Raw genomic sequence first — 22294 nt, 5'->3', positions numbered from 1 at the left:
AGCCCTTACAGTCACCCTTACCTGTGTACGCAGAAATGTATACATGTATGTAAACTGTATTGTGTGTATCTGTGGTGTGGGTATGTGACAAATTGTGCACTTCTTTCCTTGGATCATATCATCGCTGTGTTACCATATTCTGAAATTCAATGTGCATAAATACTGTATACGCCATATACAACATGTATTTAGCAAGTCAAATTTTTCGTGAACCAGGACTTCTCGACAATTTCTAAAGAGGTAATCCAGTACCTATGACACAATTACCTGTAAAGTTTGTTCAGTTTCATGCGGTAACTGTAGGCAATGTACAATTGTATTAAGTACATGTAGTAGTAAGATTTCCCAATCATGTGCAGCAAAGCAGAATTCAAGCCACCACTAAAGCAATTTTGTTCAGTGCATACAAGTGTAGTGTACACTGTATTTTGTACATCTGATGTGTGAGTGTTAACGTGTGTACCTAGTTTTACTTACTTATCCACAGTTCTTGTCCATTACAGCATCCCCCCTCCCGCTTGTTTCATTGTTAATATGGGCAAGTTTATGAGGGGACTGCAGACTACAGTGCACAATCTCTGCTTTTCAGCAGTCCTCTTCATTTCTGACTTTTTGGGGGGTCTTTTTTGGTATTTGTCTTGAAATTTACAAAATTGTATCACTGTTCTTGATTTGTTTTTTATTGCATTCAGTTATGTTGTTATGTGTATTCTAATTTTGTAATCATATGTTTTTGAAATGAAATAGAATGAAATGAAAAAAAAAAGGGAAAAAGTTCTACTGGTAAGTTATTGTATCTACTCTCTATATCAGGCATGTTGAGAATTAGTAGGTTTGAAGCACCCCACAATAAAATCTGTGTGTACTGTCTGCCATTCACATTATGTCATCTCTTACACTTGCTACATTGTACAACACCAGAGCCAGTGACAAAATTCATTGTAAAATTTTGTATTTTTTCAACTGACTTATCGATTAGAATCAATTTTCATAGATGCCAGATATTATGTACATGTAGTTCATATTTGTACAGTCTTATCAATTTCAATTTTTTTCAATTTCAATTTTATTTCCATTTTCATTGAATAAACAGGGGAAATTATATACAATACATTTACAGAACATATTTGTAACAATTTCAAAGAAAACGTACGAGTGATCACAAGTAACAACAGAAATTCCTTTCTAAGGTATAAACGTAATACAAAGATTAGAATGGAAATGGAGGGTCCCACTAAAAAGCAAAGCTTGTAGGGTATGGGACCCTCGGAAAATATGTACACAAAATTGAAGAAACCAATGTCAACTGACATGAAATTAACTTGGGAAGGAAAAAGAAAGAAAAAAAAAGGAAAAAGGAAAAAGAAGAAAAAGGGGGAAATGAGACTATGGTACAACACATGCCATCGTGGACACAAGCATGTATACTGTACTTCATGATGTAAATGCAATAATAAACCGATAAAACGCTCCCTGGTTTGATATTGCCATTGATTGGGTGCATATACTGGTATGAATGCCTAGGAACAGATGTAAAAAAAGAGAAAGAGAATAGACTCATTGTTGTCTGGTACAATAAAAGAAATATCTGAGAAAAACTTATGTTCGACAGATTATTTTCTTTACAAGATGATTTCTGTGTGATATCTTAATACTTGTAAAAAAGATGACTTGATTGAGACAATAAAGCCAAACCTAATTTGGTTGTATATCGTAAAATTTCAATAAAAAGAATTTTAATTTGTTCTTAAAAGAATTCAAAGTTTGTGCTCTTACTATGTCATTGGGAAGTGAGTTCCAAAACTTAGGCCCCTCGCCCCTCCTTATCATGGAGGTTCAAGAGATGGAGTTCCAGCTGACTATAATTATTCAATACCAGTAAGCTGTCAATTTTCTATGGACGGACAAAAGAATTCCACAGGTGCATTTGTGCTTTAATGTTCGATGCCTGAAGCCTTCATCTTCCTGAGCAATCTGAAGATTAATTTTTAATGCTACCATAGTATCAGGTATATGCTGCTCGATTATATATCAAATGGAATGAAATTTTACCCGATGGTGAAGCATATAAAACAAAAGTCAAAAATCCCTTCCAAGAATATGTGCAAAAGTGTAAATCTGAGCTGTATGTTGTGAAAGTGTTTGAAATTTTACCCTCAGAATGGAAAACCATTTTTTATCATCTTTCCGATTGCATGTATTTCCGACAAATGAAACTAATATGGCCTTTTTTACGATCAGTGGTGTAACTTTTGTACTCGGAGGGTCAAAATTTCAAACAAAATACTTTTTCATTATTCTGTTTGATTCCTGTTTGAAAGTATTCAAATTTTTGAAAAAATAACATTTCAGACCTTAAAGCTGAAAGGGTTATTGGTGTAATTTAAGGAAAACCCTGGCACCTGAAGTAAATTTAAGCAAAATTTTGCTTTCATGAATTGCACCATATTGACAAAACTCTGTAGTCAAACTTCACCATGCAAAGTTTATATGGTTAAGAACAATATATAGTTTGTGAATCAAAACTATTTGGGGGTTGAATATGAAGTGAATTTAAAAAAAATACATGAGATTTATAAATTTTTGCTAAAAATACCAATTGACATGTAATTTTTAAGATTTTAACTATTCATTGGAGGGCAGGCCAGGTCAAACTCTTACTATAACAAGTCTTTAAGAAGGGCTACCTTCCTATGTAGGTTAAATGAAATTCCAATCATTTCTTTAAAACTTGGATTTTTCACACATGGATGTTTCGGAGGTGACAGTTAACATATAAGAATGTTTCGGAGGTGACATTAATATTAACACTCACTTTTTTTTAGAATAAGTGACAATAACACAAAAACTTCTTCTTTTTATCAATGTTTTTAATAATTGTAACTCGAGAACAAGAAATTAACTCCTGTTTCAAGCAGATAGACCACACAGAACAAGTGTTTTTTTTTTACACTTCATTAATTAGCATGGGTACCGGTAGTTTGCCTTCCATCTGGACGAAGGATGTAAGCTAAATATTGTAACCTGAAGAAACGTGGCATTCCATTTTCTACCTTAAATTGAAATGAGGGTGTAAGATCATTTCAGTAATGTTTCTTTGCTCTCAGAACATTTTATTCCACAACACCAGGGAAGAATAACTTTGTTTCGGAGGTGACATTCAATGTTAACATTGTGTTCAAGTGTTCATATAGTATACCCCCCCCCCCCCCAAAAAAAAAAAAAAAAAAAAATTACAATTAGACTTTTGCATTGATAGCATCCAATATGATTAAATCAGCTAAATTCTACTTTGGGGTCTTAAATTATAACATCTTAGCTCTATTTTGCAGAAAGCCCCAGTCAATTTGGTTAAGTGATCTCAGAGAAATGCGGATTGTTATAAAGGATGTCAGGAGTCTTATTCTTCCAAGTTCAGCACTTGGATGCTTTTGGAACTGCATATTAATGTGTAAACACATGCAGAACTTGGAGGGAAGGGATTCCTCACATGCTCTAGTACAAAAATCCTCAATTCTCTTTGACCTCTGATGCAAATTGAATGGGGTTTTCTGTAAGGTGTGGGCCATGAGTTATAGTTTCAATCCCTCAAATTGTATTTTAGATTGATTTACTATCTTTACAGTTATCGTTGCGGAGGGTACCACTGTCATTTTTTGGCGGGGACATACGGTATGAATACCAAAAGCAAAAATTCTTATTTGACTTGTGTACGTTTTTGTTTGCACATAGTTTTATAAATAGATTAATTCAAGGATGTTCATGAATTCTTCATCATCCTTGATAGCCACCATACAAATGTTATAATACTGGTGAAAGGTGTTTGGTTCATCTGGGATAAATTTTCTATACACCAGATTCATTTAAACTGTTGACATTACTAAAAAATATTTTACGTATCATTCTGAATTGATTGAAAATTACCTGCAAATCATGCATATTTAACAGTCACTTTTGAGAGTAAAAAGTATAAGATGAGAAAAACCATTTTATTGTTTTTGAGGTGACACAACACAGAGACAACCCAACTTCTCAGGTGTTAACTATTTAGTGAACATTCATGTCTTTCCTCATGGCTTTAATTTTCAAATATAAGCTCTTTCTTTCAGTTCTTACTTGTTATTTTGTTTGGTTATTCTCTTTCATGATAATGGATACCAGCTCATATTTTGTTTGAGATTGTAATTCATACTAATCTTTAACAGGTTTTTACACTTGGGTTAAGAGAACAGTTTGTGTTTCCCAGCTGAAGAGAGCAGCATAATGCTTTTCTGTGAACTTGAGGGGAAAATTTGTTTTTGTTCAGTAATTATCCCCATCAACTTCACAGAAGGTCACGGACACAAACTGGTCTCAAATAAACCTATAAGGGACCGAAACTGGAAAAGGACAAGTTCACCTCAATAGACATGAGGGTTGAGTAAATACAGCAATATTAGTAAAACACATCAGTTAGAGTTTGAGGAAAGTAAGGCAATCAGTTCCAGAGTTATGGATTTTTTAAGTTTCTGCTCAGTCAAAGCTGAATGAGAAGACTTCCAGGTATAGCTTGTGATGTCACATGTGTACAAGGATATAGAGAAAGTATCAACGAAGAAAATTCAACATACTGTATTTTCACTTTTCTTGCATAACAAAAGAACACATGACTTCTCTCTTTTGGAAGGCAGGGTGAATAATATTGCTCTAAAATACATCAGTAGCAAGTCGAAGAAATGTGCACTTTTTTCAAAAAGTAAAGTTTTGTGAAATTCACTTATATTTTCCTTATATCGTTGTATGCATGTGACATCATACACTGTCGTAGTCGTCTCATCCAGCAGTGATTGCGCAGATACTTAAAAAACCCATAACTTTTGAATGGATTGTCCAATTTCCCCCAAACTTTCAATGATGTGGTCTACTAATGTTGTTGCATTCACTCAATCCACATGTACCAGTATATGAAAGTGGACTTGTCCTTTAAGAAACCATTTTCTTTTCCTTGAAATTCCAGTACTTAAAGCCAAATTCTAAGATAAAAAATAATAACAAAGCAAGGTAAATGCCTCATCAGAATTATACTGAAATAGAACTACAAATCTTGTTTTTGGATCTTTCCCTTTCCAGTCCTGGGGACTTGTTCCTCTGTTCACTTTAGTTGTCACATAACTTCAATAATCTTAAAAAATACAATGTCATAAACAGTTGGTTCAACTTGGAAAATGTAATAATTATTGTCATATTTAAAAAAATCTCTTAATTTTGTTTATGATTACCACATTGTACATGGAAAAACAACAACTAAGAATTCAAGAACAAGTTGTGCTCCAGCTACTGTATAAGTGGTTTCTTTCGCGATGGTTTTATTTTCGCGCTTTTCGCGCTTTGAGGTTGAACCGCGAATTTAACATCATGCGAAAATGTTTTGAACTCGTTGCTTGTTACAATGCTATCATTACCGACCGCGAATTTAAACACACGCGAAAAAGTCGGCACCGATGGAAACCGCGAAAGTTTCTGAACGCGAAAGAAACCACTTTTACAGTATAGGCATGTGGCCTTTTTGTGGAGTTTGATTATTTGATGATTTTTTTTTTTTTTACATTTTTTTTTTTTAAAGATTGTGGACTAGGGCATGCATGAACTGCCACATGTATCGCTTTGGTATCAAGGGAATTCTGAATATGGTGTTAACAAACAATGTCACCTCCAAAACACAAGAAAAAGCAACCTACATGGAAAGCTGTGATTGGTAAATCTTCACAACTAAATTGCTTGTTGGAAATCAAGCTTCTAAGATGAAAGCATATATGTTTACTTAACTAAAGCAGGAGAATTGATCTTGATTACAATATTATACATACAACAGATGGGTGTATTTTGTGCATTCTCATTGTTCAAAAAAAAAGTGAAAAAAATGTAAATTTGCCCTAAAACGTACAGTCTAGTAATAAAAAAAGAGTGAGAATGTGGTAGTTGATTTCTCCACTTTGAGACTTATGTTACTAAAATAAATAAAACCATTGGTCTACATGATATGGTTTCTCTTCAACAGAAAATGAGCAAAAAATCTTGTTAACAGTGTTTTGTCACCTCCGAAACAGTAATTTTTAGTCTTTATTGGATCTTTTATTAATCTCTAGAAAATTCTCACTTCCTGTTGCCATATTACTATTGTCATCCAAAAGAGATTCCTGTCAATTGGACAGAATCAAACAAAATTGCTTTGTCTTCAAGAAATTATCAAATATAGTATGCTTGTTTCGGAGGTGACAATTGTTTCGAAGGTGACAAGTGTTAACGGAAAATTGTAAATTGCTCCGAAATGAAAACAACAGGCTATATTTCTACTACCTTCCTTCAGAGATAATGCGAGGGGATATGTTACATTTTTGCAAATGTAATGTATGACTGATGTCAAGAATAAAAAAATCAAATACATAAATCTGTTGTCTCGGAGGTGACAGAAATGTTAACGGAAAAGTTACATTTAAAATTTATAAATGCTCACCAAAAAATGATAAGTTATTTGAATTAAATAATCTTTGGATCAAAGCTAAGTCAGATTGATTACTATTCTGTTTTGATGGAAATTAGCAAAGTTGAATTTTATAATTGTGTACAAGAGCTAACTCAAAAGAGGGGTTAATTGTTAACGGAAAGTGTCACCTCCGAAACATAAAGTTTGGACAATTTCAGTATTTAAAGAAGACAAAGCAGATCCTGGTAAACATAATAGTTCTTAATGTTGGATACCTGTCTATCACAACAGCAACAAAAAATAATGAAAAGGAATAAACAATTTAATATGCTAGCTCTGACAAAAATACTATGTCAGAGTGAGTAAACCAAAAGTACTGGATTTCAAGCATGTAAGTGCCTGCCACATCTGAAAGAAAAAGAGAGGAAAGTTCATTAAGGTACCCAAGGTAGACACTGTGAGTGGTAAGTTTATGAGAAAAAATAATGCATATCTGTCAGTGTATAAGAAAGTTATACACCAATTAGTGCCAACACTGTGTTTTACACCACTGATTGTAAAAATGGCCATATGTGACCCTGCATCACAAAACCAACAAAAAGTTGCCAGACATGGATTTTTTAAGAGCAGATTCTAAAAGAGCAGATTTTAAGCTTTAGAATGATGTGTAACTCAATTCAAATGGACTCTCTTAACCTACCTAAATATTGAAAAGAAAGCACACACTTTTAGAAAAGTGTGAACTGAGAAAAGAGGCTCTGAAGTACAGGGTCTTACATTCAAGCACTTAATCTTTACCAGGCTGTGCTAGCTGTGCAATGAATGGGACAAAAAATAGGATGTAAACCACTGGAGCAACAACAATGAAGGAATTATGAGATTAAGCTGAAATTGAGCATGCTTTAGTAAAACATTTTGTCCATGATTAATGCCAACTTTCACAGCAGTAGCATCATCCTTTCTAAAGTTATTAGAGTTGAAAATGAAGAATATGTACAGGGTTTTTAAGAATTGAACAGGACTTTATAAGACACCCCTTCTCACACTATTCTACAAAAATTTGTTTGAGGAAAACTGCTAAGAATGCAAATTTTTGTGTTTGTTTTATGATCCCAAACCTGAGCACAATGTAGAAGAAGATATTCTTTCAGAATATATGAAAAGCTCAAGGTTGGCTATGTTTACCCATTTCACCTATTTTCAGTCCTCACACAAAATCAGTGTGTGAGACTTTTTTTTTTGGTCCTAAATGCACGGTCACATATGGTATCATCTTCAAATATAGTTATTTATAGATTGATATGTCAGATTAGTGTCCAGACATGTTCTGTCAATTAAATTTGATATTTATTTCAGCACTATTTGTGCAATTTCTGTTCGCACTGTCCACGTCTTTACCATTGTCTACCGCCCATCGTTTATAAGCAGGGATAGCGAAAAGTAATTACCATCGTAAAGACATATCTTTTTTAGAGAGTGGCTCATCATTATGCAATGAGACGTGAATCCATTGTCTTCGTACATCGATCTTTGGGGCAGATCAAGTTTGGCACATACCGTATTTCAGATATTTTTGAGTTGCAGCTGCGAACATGGGATCAAAGCAAATAAGGTTGTTGTGACATTACTGCCCTTTTTTACAACTTGTAGCAACAGTGAGAGGACCAATTGTGACGTGCAGATTACTTTATTCAATGCAGATTTGTTTGCTTCTTTAAAGATGAATCCTTTCATATCTGTATACATTGTATCTTCTAGTAATATTTTGATATTTTTTTAAAGTTTCACTATAGATGTGTACGTGTCTGTGACTCTTATTCACTTGTTTCTTCTGTCAATTCACAGCTGTTCGTGTAGGTGAATACAAGAACAAGAAGGTGGCGGTAAAAGTTATCCTTGGCAACAATGAAGCAGCGCAGTCCATCATTTCAGAAGCATCTATAATGACGTAAGTATGGCTTTATGAAACTGGACAGATTAGTTTGTAGTTTCAGCGTAGATTTTCTTATGTCTGTTGCATCAACTAAGATGTACTCAGCTAGTATGTTAGCGAAAGCGGAAGTGCAGCGGGAACGCAGGTCCTTATATACAGCCCTGTCGGAGTTGCACACTTTGGGTGCCAGGGACGTATTTACAAATTTATGGGAGAACCAACTGGTGATATTTAGGGTGGGGCAGGGAATAGCAGTGTTACACACTGACAGGTTAGTATGCTTTGTTCATTAATAAGATACTCACTGCTGAGTATCTTGTTCATATTTGAAAAGCCCAACGTTAAAGTCAAGATGACCCTTCAAAAATTCTTTATTGGCATGTGTCATTTTGTTTGTGTCAAACACCTCTTGATAAATATACAGTTAGATAGCTTGTAGCAATAACTTAGTCCCACACGAATGCAAATGTAGTCGATTTCATTTGTTTGCATGACTTAAACAATTCGTCTAAACGTATTAACTCTTATAGATAGGTAGAAGTCGACTTCATAAAATACTGCTATTTTATTATTTCAAATGCAGCAGAAAAATCTAGTGCAAATGTGCTACAATGTACGTGTATATGCTGATGATTAGTGTTTTTACCAGCCTATCTTAAGTTTAGTGGTTATTATACCCCAACCCACACATAGTGTGTATGGGGGTATAGGAATCACTCTGAGGCTGGGTGGCCAGGTGGTCGGTTGCTCGGTCAGGCATTCAGCAGGTCAGCTGATCAGGCGGTCGATTTGTCCGTTGCAAAATCTTGTACACATGTAGATCTAACTATTCATGTTTTGAGCCAAAATTTGACATGTTTGACCGTTATCATAGGTGGATGTGCAAGGCCTTTTTTTCATCTGTATGGAGTAACGTGTCACCATGGTAACTGCAAATCTTCATAAAATCATGCAAAATGTGGCACGAACTACTCTTATTTTTTGAGCAATTGACGTATAGTTTGGCATGTGTGACTGCGGTCATAGGTAGATGTGCAAGGCAAGACACATTTTTCATCAGTAGATCGCAAAATGCATTGCCATGGCAATGGCAAATTTTCATAAAAATCTTAAAATGTTGTGGATGGAATTACTCTCTCAGTTTTAAAGCAGTTTAGCTGATATTTGGCACATACAATCAATGTAATGTAAAGTGCTGCAAGACACCTTTTCGCGAGTGTTAAGAAATCTGTTGCCATTGCAACAGCCGTTTTTATACAAATCACACAAAAATATGTGGATTGAAGTAGCTCCCTCAGTTTTTGAATAATTAACCCCAAATGTAGCATTTGTGACCACTATCATAGGTACATTGTAGATGTGCCAAATGCAAAACACCTTTTCCAACAGGATCACGTATTGCATTACCATGGCAATAGATTTTCCTGACAAAATCACACAAAATGTTGTGGATCGACCTACTCTCTCAGTTTCAAAGCAAATGAGCTGAAATTAGGCACTATATGTGATCAATGAAACGTGTAGTTGTGCAAGACACCTTTTTTTCATGAGTGTTAAAGGTAAAACATACAATTGTACATGTGACTCTAGTAAGGGTTTGAGAACCCATCTTGCATCATTTCATATTTGCTTGCAATATTTCATAAGAGTCTACCATGAACCTTACTTGGCTGACACAATTTGCCAGGATAATGAGTAGTATTGGAGTATTTTAAGATTAATAGTACATGTATAGAAAAATAAAAGTTGGTATACTGACTTTTATTCCGTGGAGGATCCAGACTAATTTGGACTCAGGTCAACTCGGCCCTACAATTGATTTCAGACAATTTACATGCAGTCCATAATTGTCATATTTTATACATACAGTAATTGCAGGCGCACTTTCATTTTGTATGCGTGCCAAAGAGGTTGTTTGATATTGGCATATAGCCAGTATCAAGCGATATCACCTCGCAATACCGATATCTGATGCGGTTCCGGAAAATCATACCAAAGATCTTAAGTAGTGTAGGATCTTTGATCGTACATTCAAAATGCACCAAACTCGTTATGCACAAGCAACCTGATCAACCTGATGACCTACAAGTAATTGATTTCAGACAATTTACATGCAGTCCATGATTGCCATATTTTATACATACAGTATTTATTGCAGGCACACTTTCATTTTATATGCGTGCCAAAGAGGTTGTTTGATATCCGGCATATAGCCAGTATCAAGTGATATCACCTCGCAATACCGATATCTGATGCGGTTCCGGAAAATCATACCAAAGATCTTAAGTAGTGTAGGATCTTTGATCGTACATTCAAAATGCACCAAACTCGATATGCACAAGCAACTTGATCAACCTGATGACCAATTTTGGAGAATGTCTGTATCCCGATTAAAGGACTTTCTTAGAGAAAGAAACGTTCCTACGACCGGTAAATGAAGGGCTGGGCATAACTCCCCGTAAATTATGCTAGGAAAAATATTTCGGTGGGGCATTTGCAGTGCCATTTACTGAAATTGCTCCTTTCTGGAAATGTCTCGAACAAATACAAGAGTTTGACTGCAGGTCAAAGTGGTCTTTCCTGCGAAGCAGATTTTTCCTTGCTCTCTGCTGAACTTGGTCTGTCGGGAACTTCGCCCACATCAACACGTCCTTCATCTTTGGATATTTTCCATAATTTTGTTGTTTGGCATCATCAACCCAGCATTGGGCCGCTTCGCAGAAGAATCCCATTTATCAAATGTAAAGTTACAGACTCGAAAATAACTCTACTATTCACGAGATTATAAGACAGATTTTGATACGATCTATGAATGTTAGTACTTCGGCGTTCAATGTGCATAAAAGCGTACCGATATACACATCGTGCGTTCATAACCATAAGCCTACATGTATATCCCAAGAATTAAAAGTAAAAGAATTAGAGCACCAAACATGTTCAGATTTGGAGAGCCACATGCGATAGGGAGAATTCAGAAGGACAACTTGGCCCCGCTGTCAAAGCGAGGCCAATTTGACCCCGAATCTGAGTTAGTCTGATCCCTGATCCGGTAAGTTCAGATATATTTCGATTCTGGCAAACATTTTTGGTTAATATTTCACATTTTCGTCGTTACCCAAGAAATATCTTGTTATTGCAGCATTATTCCACACATTTCTTAGGCATATGTGTACATTTTGGAGCAAAATTTGACAGTTCTGCAGGCAAACGAGAACTATTTTTTCCTTTAAGAAATCAGTTGCCATGGCAAATCATACAAAATGTGTGGATTGACCTTTACTACTCCCTCTTATTTTTGAGCATTTGGCTTGAAATTTGGCACATGTACACATGTACAGCTTGTAACTGGTATATAGTATGTAGATGTGCAAACTTTATCTTTCGTCAGTGTTCAACAATTTGTTGCCGTGGTTACAGCATGTTTAATGACAATCACACAAAATGGTATAGATTTGGCTCACTCCCTCATTTTTTTGAACATTTGACTTGAATTTCATATGTTATTGCTATAGCATGTACATGTGCAGACTTCATATTTTGTCATCGAACAATATGTTACCATGGTAACAGCATTTTTAATGAAAATCTTGCAAGTTACAAGTGGATTTAGCTAGCTCCCTCAGTTTTTGAGCCTTTGACTTGAGGTTTGGCACATTTGGCCAATATAAATTTCAATTGTGCTAAACACATCTTTCAGCTATGCTGAACAATAGGTTACCAACTTAAGGTAACTTTTTTTATATACATGTAAAGCTAACTTCCTGAGTTTTTGAGCATTTGGCTTGTAATTTGGCACGTGTAAACTGCTATAGTATGTAGATGTGCAAACTTTATCTTGTATCATTGTTGAACTAATTATATTGTGGATTTAGCTACATGTTGTAATCCCTCAGTTTTTGAACATTTGACTTTAGATTTGGCATATGTAATCAATGCGATATGAAGTTGTGCAACCTTCATCTTTTATTATCGTAAATGTGTTGCCATGGTAAGTATATTTTGAAATGAAAATCTCACAGTGCGTCGAAGTAATTCGTCGCTGGTCGTGATATGGTTAATTTTGAAATGAGCAAAACACACCTTTAATCAATGATGAACCATGCGTTGCCATGATAACATATTTTTTAATAAAAAACATACAACTACAAAATGTACATATTGTGGAATGAGCTGACTCTTAGTTCAAGGTGGGGCATTAATCACATTCAGTGATAGTTCTAGTTTTTGTTTAATTTTCTCTTACACAGGCAATTAAGACATCCTAACCTGGTGGCACTCATAGGAGTTGTTCCAGATCATCCTAATGGTATCTCCATCATCCTTGAATTCATGGCCAAAGTGAGTAGAATGCTTCAGGTTCCTTTATCATGTTTTGCGTAGTGATAAACAGTTACTTACTCATGCACTTTAATATCAGCAGTGCTTCCTCTAAAATAATTTCGTTTTCAGATTTTGTCATTGTAGGAATGTGAATGTTGAAATGGCATAGAATATTCTGAACCAGCTGTACTTAACATTCTGTAAGATAATGTTGACTGGCAGGGGAGGGAATGCCAGAGCATGTGTTAGAAAGAGGGATATGATATACTATAAAAGAAACATTACAGACCTGAGGTGCATTCTGCAGATTTATCTTATTTTCAAAATTTAAAATCCTAATTTGAAAATATGTACATATGAATGCCAAACATTTCACAGGTATGATATTTCACGAGTCAGAAGTTATAAGACAATTTGACATATAATTGAATTCATGATCAGGAAAGCAAATATCACAACTGCTCATATGCACCTGGGTGCTACAAATACATAACTTTTTTACCTCTTTCCCCTGTCAGGCAAGCAGATTTTCAAATGTTTGCAATACACTTGCCCAAACATGAATATTACTTGCCCAAAAAGAAAGTCCAAAAACATTTTAAGAAATAATAATAGAAAATCACTTGTAATTCAAGGGCTTGATAAAAACACAATCATTTGAATGAACAGCACATGTTGATTTACACACTTACACTATAAACACATTGGAGTAACAAACTTGGTCCAGTCGAGTGTTGGTGTTGCATTGTATTGGGGCTTTCTCACGTAAGTATTGGAAAGTTTCTGACTTTTGCAAAACTTTTTGCTTGTCCAATTTAGGCAAGCATTTTTTTTTTTTCTCATTGTTCGAAAACACTTGTCAACTTCGATTTTTACTTTCCTCGAGCAATCTGGCAAGCACTTATGTTGCATCTTGCATGCACTATAATGGGTGTGTATGTGCACATGGTAGGCTAGGAATTTGTGTGTAGCTGCTACCTGCCCATGCATAAGATATATACATACACTACATCGCTCTCATACTTGCAACTCACATACACATCTGTACTGTAACTGGCAGGCAGTATTTCGGTGGATTGGTAAATTTACACATCTTTTTGACTTGTGAAATTAAAACCACCGTGAAATATCAGCAGCTACAATATATGAAGTTTCAGTTTCTTCATTTTACCAAAGCAGTAAAAATATACAAACTGTATATTAAAGAATAGAAGAAGAAGAAGAAGAAGAATTGACATTTACATTTTATAATTTATACACTTACAAACATATCAGATAAACATAGAACACAGTCTTACAGAATGACAAATACTGTAAAAGTGGATATTTTCGCGTGACTAATTTTTGCGCTTGGCCGGGTCGGAAGAGTTTCGCGTGTTTTTAATTCCGCGGAATCAAGACATCACGCACAGGCACATATGGCAAGCAAAAATATTCGCGTGCTTTAATTTTCGCGCTAGTTTCTGGTTGCGCGAAATGCGCGAAAATTTGAACACCGCGAAAATTTCCACTTTTACAGTATATACAGCGTTGTACAGGTAAGCTATTTATTTATTTATTCAGTTATTCATCTTCCACATTGTGGACATTTTTGTATAAGCAACATTTTGTGGCATTTTTGCATATAATTACGAATGTTGGGGGGGGGGGAACTAAGAAACAGTGCTTGTATAATATATACCCCCCAATGTAATATAGACAAATATAATGTAGTTTTAACAATTTCAAAGAAAAGGCAAAGTGCTATCAAAAACACTGTATAATATGTATGAACAAGGGCTCAACTGTGAGCTAGCATATGAATGTAAGGTTACATCTAGTCAGGTATCAATGTATGATTGTATCATGTATCAATCTGGACACACACAACAGCTGTAAATACGGGATGTATCGCTAAAAGTTAGTGATGTATCGATCTGGCCATAGACAACAGCTTTTTAATACACAATGTATCATTGAAACTTATTATCTCATTGGCCGAGAATCCTGTGATCTCATTGGTCAAGAGCTATGTGTTGATTTTTACTGGCCGCACGCTGAGTTACAGTGGTAAACATGTTATCACGCACTTGTACATTGTAGCAAGAGTACAATCATGCACTTGTAACAAAGGTTTGCGCACTAAGCAAACGTTTGCACACTCAGTAGGAGAAGCCTATTGGCTAAAACAATCATGCATCAGTTTTTACTGGATGCATGGTTCTGAAGAGAAACCATGCGTCCAGTAAAAACTGATGCATGGTTTTTGGGTTCTCGTCTATGGCAAGCCAAAAGGAAATGCATCCAGTAAATGTGTCATCGGGTAACACGATAGAAAAATTGGTTTTTGGCAAGAAAATTACCCATTCTATAAAACAGATGATGCACATGTCTTATCGTGCGTCAGGCGGAATATAGTGTGCATGCAGTAACTATGGAATTTAGCCTAAGCATTCCATAGATTACCTTATGCACACAATTCCGGCTGACGCACTCAGACCTGTGCGTCATTTGTATACCGATGTATCAATCTGGCCAGAGCCAACCTACACCTTGTAGCTGTAAATACTGTAAAAGTGGTTTCTTTCGCGTACAGAAACTTTCGCGGTTTCCATCGGTGCCGACTTTTTCGCGTGTGTTTAAATTCGCGGTCGGTAATGATAGCCTTGTAACAAGCGACAAGTTCAAAACATTTTCGTGTGATGTTAAATTCGCGGTTCAACCTCAAAACGCGAAAAGCGCGAAAATAAAACCACCGCGAAAGAAACCACTTTTACAGTACACAATATATAGGTATCATTACCTTAAAACTTACCCGCGTATCAATCAGGCTGTAGACAACAGCTGTAAATACATGATGTATCATTAAAACTTAATGGTGTATCAATCTGGCCACAGACAACAGCTGTAGATACACAATGTACAAAAATGTATCATTAAAACTCCTCAATCTGACCATAGCCAACCTAGCTGTAAATACACAATGTACAGGTATCATTACCGTAAAACTTACCAGCGTATCAATCTGGCCACAGACAACAGCTGTAAAATACCGGGTACGCGATGTTGAATGAAGTGTCATGAATACATTGCGTTGTGGTAGATCTACTGGTAATATTGCTAATGTTTTTCTCATTCTCCATTATGAAAATTTTGCTTCACGTACCATACAAGAGACACATTTGTGATTGAATGTACTGCTGTGTTACTGGTAATCCCTCCGGGCGAAACAAGAGTGAGCAGTGTAACCGTACACACTGTACGTCTCAGCGTAAGATCCCTTTGCTGTACTACCAGTATTATCAATGGTTTTCTTATTCTTCATTATTGTCCCCGCCGAACGAGTTCGAGCAGGGGACTATGAAACGGGCTCCGTACGTGTGTGTGTCCGTGTGTCCGTCCATCCGTGTGTCCGTCCGTCCGTCCGTCCGTCCGTGTGTCCGTGTGTCCGTGTGTGCGTCCGTGTGTGATCAAAATCTTCAATTTGCTACTTCTCTGTCATTTATGAGCCAATTTTGATTCTGTTTGCTTTATATGATAGCACTACATGGGAGCTTTGAAACTTCTACACAGAATTTCAGTCGTGACCTTTGACCTTGACCTTTGACCTATATTGTACATTTTGCTACAAAATGCTACTCCTTCGCCATTTCTAACCCGATTTCGATTCCGTTTGCTTTATGTGATGGCACTAGGTGAGGGCTTCAAAACTTCTACACAGAATTTTGACCTTTGACTTCTTTGACCTTTGACCTTGATTTTTGACCTATATTGTACATTTTGCTACGAAATGCTACTCCTTCGCCATTTTTAACCCGATTTCGATTCCGTTTGCTTTATATGATGGCACTAGGTGAGGGCTTCAAAACTTCTACACAGAATTTTGACCTTTGACTTCTTTGACCTTTGACCTTGATTTTTGACCTATATTGTGCATTTTGCTACAGAATGCTACTCCTGCGCCATTTCTAACCCGATTTCGATTCCGTTTGCTTTATGTGATAGCACTAGGTGAGGGCTTCAAAACTTCTACACAGAATTTTGACCTTTGTCTTCTTTGACCTTTGACCTTGATTTTTGACCTATATTGTACATTGGCTACAAAATGCTACTCCTTCGCCATTTCTAACCCAATTTCGATTCCATTTGCTTTATGTGATGGCACTAGGTGAGGGCTTCAAAACTTCTACACAGAATTTTGACCTTTGACTTCTTTGACCTTTGACCTTGATTTTTTACCTATATTGCACATTTTGTTACAAAATGCTACTTCCGGCGGGGACATATGTTACGCACCGCGTAATTTCTACTTTTCCTTGTTAACATTTTGCTTCGCGCATCTTACGAGAGACATGTGCGCGGTAGATGCAGTAGCACGTTTAAATGGCGTGTTACCAGTAATCCCTCCAAAGGAACCATATCAAGTGATTACTGGTATGCACTGTACGTCTCAGCGTACGATCCCTCTGCTAAACTTTTTTTATATTTTTCGTTATGAACATTGTGCTTCTGGCACACGTCTTACCAGAGACACGTCTACTGTAGATATAATAGCACAATTAAATGTCATGTTACCAATAATCCTTCCGAAGGAACAATAGCGAGTGATTAACAGTACGCACCATACGTCTCGGCGTACAATCCCTTAGCTACACTGTTGTTAATGTTTTTTAATTCTTCATTCTGAAAATTTTGCTCTGGCACGTGCCTTACGAGAGACACATCTACGGTAGATACGATTTAATGGTGCATTAATCCCTCTGGGCGAAACAAAAGCGAATGAGTACACACCGCACGTCTCACAAATCAGCATAAGATCCCTTTCTGTATGTTACCGACCAGTATAAATTGCTGTGGCCGACATATGCACAGCCTCACTACTACTCAAGATGCCCCGCCAATTGTTCACAGCCGCATTCAAGCTCAAGATAGTACTAGTCGCTGAATCGGAGGGAAACCGGCAAGTGGGATGACAATATGACATCTCCAAGTCGTAAGGTATGGTCATGGAGAGCGGATATGCAGCACCTTTTGCAAGAATTAAAGCAGCAGAAAGCACGTCAGGGGAAGAAGGTGAAGTGGCCTGAAATGGAGGAGCAGCTCGCTGAATGGATAAGAGATAGGCATCGAGAAGGTGGTGCCATCTCCACAACTGCTCTTAGATTGAACGCCAGGGCAGTAGCCAAATTTAAGGCGAGTCAGCACTGGGCCCATAGATTCATGAGCAGGCATGGTCTGTCCGTATGCCACTGTGCACATATTTCATAGCGGTTGCCCAATGACGTCGACCACAAGATAACAAGCTTCCAATGCTTCATTATCCAGATTCATGGGCAGTACGACTACCCTCTTTCCCGATTAGGCAATGCTGACAAACCCCGCTAACTTTTGACATTCAACGCAACGTCACCCTAACAGAACGGGATGAAATCAGTCAGTATTGCTACGACTGATCACGAAAAAGATCATTTTGCCGTTATGATATCATGCATAGCAGACAGAGAGAGATTGCCACCTTTGGTCGTCTTCAAAATAAAGACATTGCTAAAGGAGCAGTTTCCAGCTAGCATTATCATCAGAGCGCAACACAAAGGCTGGATGGACGAGAGTCTTTTCAATGATTGGCTCCGGTGTGTATGCGGTAGATGTGTCACAGGGCTCAACAGAAGGTGCAGTCTTTTGGTGTTCAATATGTTTGCATATAAACAAGCCCTTCAAGGATGGGCTCTGTCGTTGTTGGACTGATTGGATGATCACTGGGGAGCACATGTTCACCAAGACAGGCCAATAACGGAACGCAGACCTGCCTACAATCTGCTCATGGATCTTGGAGGCGTGGGTGGAGATCACCCCAGAGCTGATTCTCAAGTCCTTCAAGAAGTGCTGCATCTCCAACAACTTGGATGGGGCAGAGGATGATGTCCTGTGGGCAAACCACGAGGTAAAGGAGCCAGCAGGAGGGGAAGATGATGACTACAAAGCAACTTGATGTACCTCGACTCAGATGACTCCGACTCCAAGATGAGAGCACTCTTTGAGGAGATTTCCTCAGGTTTTAACTCGTGGCAAGTCTACACCAAAACGGCCCTTTTCAGGGCCAACACATTACCAAGAAAGAAATCTATAATGAACAAATGAAACTTCCCCTGTTGATTTGGTTTGCTTAGGCAGAGTACTGTCATCTTGTTGAATACACAGTTCTTTGATCTACTTAAAATGCAAATTATTCTTTGATCATGTTTCAGGGAAATCTCCTGGACTATGTGAGGTCTCGAGGAAGATCTGTCATCACAAAGAAACTTCAACTGAAATTTTCCTTGTAAGTTTCACCGCTTTTTTTCCTCTATTTTCACTCTGTGACTGGAAAAGAATGCCTGCAATGTAGCCACTGAAGTGTTGCTTTGATGAATTATTGATGTTGTCCTTCGAGATTTACTGTATGATTTGCTTTACTTCTCATACTTTCAGGTACATGCAGCGTCATTTGCTATTTTAGTTCAGAGAAAAGTTAAGAAAAATTATGTTTTAAAATCTAAGGATACTCATGTATATATTCCTCTCTAAAGACTGGCATTAACCTTTCACCTTGTTTGTTCATTGAAATGTTATGGATTGAAATGTGTTGCAGTGAACTTTATTTTGCCAATATAAATAAGAAAGAATATTTGCTTGCACAAATTATTCATTTGATGCTGTTTTATTTGGTTAAGACCTGATGGTGTTGATTGAAATAAAACACTTTACTCTTCAAATGTTGCAGAGATATCGTAGCGGGCATGGTATACCTTGAACAGAAGACCTTTGTGCACCGAGATTTGGCTGCAAGGAATATCCTTATTTCGGAGGATGACATTGCTAAGGTGTCAGATTTTGGACTGGCTCAAGACAGCAGCACACAGCTTGGTGTAGGTGGCAAGATTCCTGTCAAGTGGACTGCCCCAGAGGCTTACAAGGACAAGGTATGTAGCATTCAATAAACAAACAAGCAGACAAACATAATTTTCTCTGTAAATGTGAAAAAAAAACAAGTTTTAGCATTGAATACAAAATTCAAAGACTCCTTACACTGATACAAAAAAAAAAATCTTTCACTGAGCACACAAAGGAATAAAGTTTATTGTCTCTGAGAATAAACAGGCATTGCAGCTTTCTTGTTCATCTGTCAGACCTTTGCCTCTCCACGTACAGAGATGTTTATATAGTGTAATGGAGTATAACTTTTAATTTTCATTTCTGCCACCCCCCCCCCCCAAAAAAAAAGAGCAAACATCGTAATGCAATATGTATGTGTCGCACATCAAACTATACTTCACTACAATATGTTTCTCCTTTATTATTAGCTCACCTGAGCCAAAGACTCAAGTGAGCTGTTGTGGTCATTCGTTGTCTGGCTTTTGTTGTGTGTTGTCCATCCAGGGTGAAGTTTTTACATCTTAGCTTCTTCTTGAAAACCCCATGATGGCTTTTCACCAAAACTTGCCAGGTACATGTAGCATCTGTAAGGTAATAAGATCTAACTTTGTTGAAATGGGCACAATGAGCACAAAACACCCTTGATGGGGGTAATTAAACCTGGTAATACATGCATTAATATACAGTGATTATGTAGGGAAAGTTTTTGGCCTTGGGGTCAAAGGTCAAATGAAACTGCTAGAATTTCTACTGTTTTCCATATTTTGAAAGTGGCTCCAAAATGTATCTAATTACCAGATAATGATCATTTGCCAGTTATGTCAAATTGTTGTCTCACATTGGCAATATGTACTGTAGACCTATAGGGAGGTTAATGCAATATGGCGGAGGCATACCAGTTGCCATAGCTACATTTCTAGTTCAGAATGTTGCAAGATATTTCATAACCCTTTTTCACATTTCTCAGGAATCTACAGAGAAATAGAGGAAAAACACCACCTTTCCAAAAGAAATCTCTTGATGAAAAGTCAAATTACTGGAGATACAGGTATAGGGAATATGCATGCTGTCCCTCCGACCCCTGAGTGGGGGCCGGGATGGGTACTGTATGGGGCAGTATTTTGAAGGATGTTTTGCTCTTTATCACCTTGTGCTATTTTGTTTTAACATGTTTGTCTTGCAGCCACTGGAGTGTTGGTATTTTGGGATACTATATGTTAACTGAGATGTTCTCTCAAATGATGTATGATAAGAGCATTTCTGAATATTCAATGTATGACCAAATGATTTACTGTAAAAGTGGATATTTTCGCGTGACTAATTTTTCGCACTTGGCCGGGTCGGAAGAGTTTCGCGTGTTTTTAATTCCGCGGAATCAAGACATCACGCACAGGCACATATGGCAAGCAAAAATATTCGCGTGCTTTTATTTTCGCGCTAGTTTCTGGTTGCGCGAAATGCGCGAAAATTTGAACACCGCGAAAATTTCCACTTTTACAGTAATTAGCGTTGGTGATAATTATTGATGCCTATGTAAAGTAAAAGACAGCTTGCTGAAACTTAGTGTATACATGAACTACCAAATGAAGATTCTCCAGAGAGAGTTTTGGGTCGTGAGGTCAAAGGTCAAGTGAAAATTTTAAAGTTTCACTTTTCTTCATATGTCTCAAATTTTTCAGGGCATCTTCATGGAACTTAGTACATATGCATGTACTGACTGGCAGTTATTTTTTAGGGAATTTAGGGGTCATGGGTCAAAGGTCAGGGGGTCAAAGGTCAGGGTTAATTCTTCAAAGTTTCACTATTTCCCTATTATCTATGTAATGCTGGCAGGATTTTTCTGGAAACTTAGTGTATGCATGTTTTTCCCAATAGAGATTCTCTTGGAAATTTCTTGCCAAAAGGTCAAAGGTCAAGTGAAAGTGCTAAATTTCACTTCTTCCTTAAACTTATAAAAGGGTCAAAAGTCAAGTAAAACTCCTGAAATCCCCAAATACCTGCACTGACCTCTTAGACAATATAGCCATTTATCCAATTCAACCTAGTTCAAGTAAAGTGAACACGCAACACATTGATGACAAACCTGTCATTTTAATATTTTGTTAATTACACGTATGTGAAATTGTCATCACACATTGTCAAGACATTGTGCTATAGACCTATTGGGAGAACCATGTATATGGCGGAGGCATACCACTAGTTCCTTTCTATCTTCTCCAATGTCTTTTTCTTATATGTCGTTCTAATGAATCCTTTTCTTCATTTCCTTTTCAACTTGTATACTTTCTTTCCTTCCTAAAAGCCCGGTCACACAGTGCTTTACGGCTTAATCACGGCCAAAACACGTCAAAAAGTGGTCTCCCATGAAGCAGACAATGTTGTTCGCGTTGATGTCGAGTTTAAGACGAGCTACGGTCGATTTATAGACGTGGCAGGACGCGGGGAAAAATCGGAACGGCATCGGACGTGGTAAAAAGTTTTGAACTGCTCAAAATTGTATTCCACGGATGACCACGGGCGGCACACGTAAAGACGTGCAACACATGTGAAACACACGTGATAGTCCGTGTTCCAGCAGTGATTAAAACTTCGGGAGACGCGGTAAGACGTGGGTAAGACGCGAAAGTTTAGCGGTCTGTCACGGGCAGAGCATGGTCATCTGACGCGTGCTACACTTTGGTATCACG

At 37.2% G+C, this 22294-nt stretch overlaps 1 protein-coding gene across 3 annotated transcripts in view; it reads left to right on the top strand.

Moving 5' to 3' along the window:
* LOC139710464 (tyrosine-protein kinase CSK-like) overlaps positions 1–22294 on the top strand; it is a 151750-nt gene that overhangs the window by 114412 nt on the left and 15044 nt on the right. For all 3 annotated transcript variants that reach the window (XM_071622378.1, XM_071622377.1, XM_071622379.1), the window contains 4 exons: positions 8309–8411; positions 12644–12734; positions 18941–19014; positions 19456–19654. In XM_071622378.1, the coding sequence (XP_071478479.1) occupies positions 8309–8411; positions 12644–12734; positions 18941–19014; positions 19456–19654 (467 nt within the window). The remainder of the gene's footprint in view (positions 1–8308; positions 8412–12643; positions 12735–18940; positions 19015–19455; positions 19655–22294) is intronic.

This window comes from Diadema antillarum, unplaced genomic scaffold (genome assembly GCF_040938485.1).
Source record: "Diadema antillarum isolate AM-2024a unplaced genomic scaffold, OU_Dant_1.0 seq00001535_RagTag, whole genome shotgun sequence".
NCBI classification, from domain to species: Eukaryota; Metazoa; Echinodermata; class Echinoidea; order Diadematoida; family Diadematidae; genus Diadema; species Diadema antillarum.
This window is presented reverse-complemented; position numbering and strand designations above follow the sequence as displayed.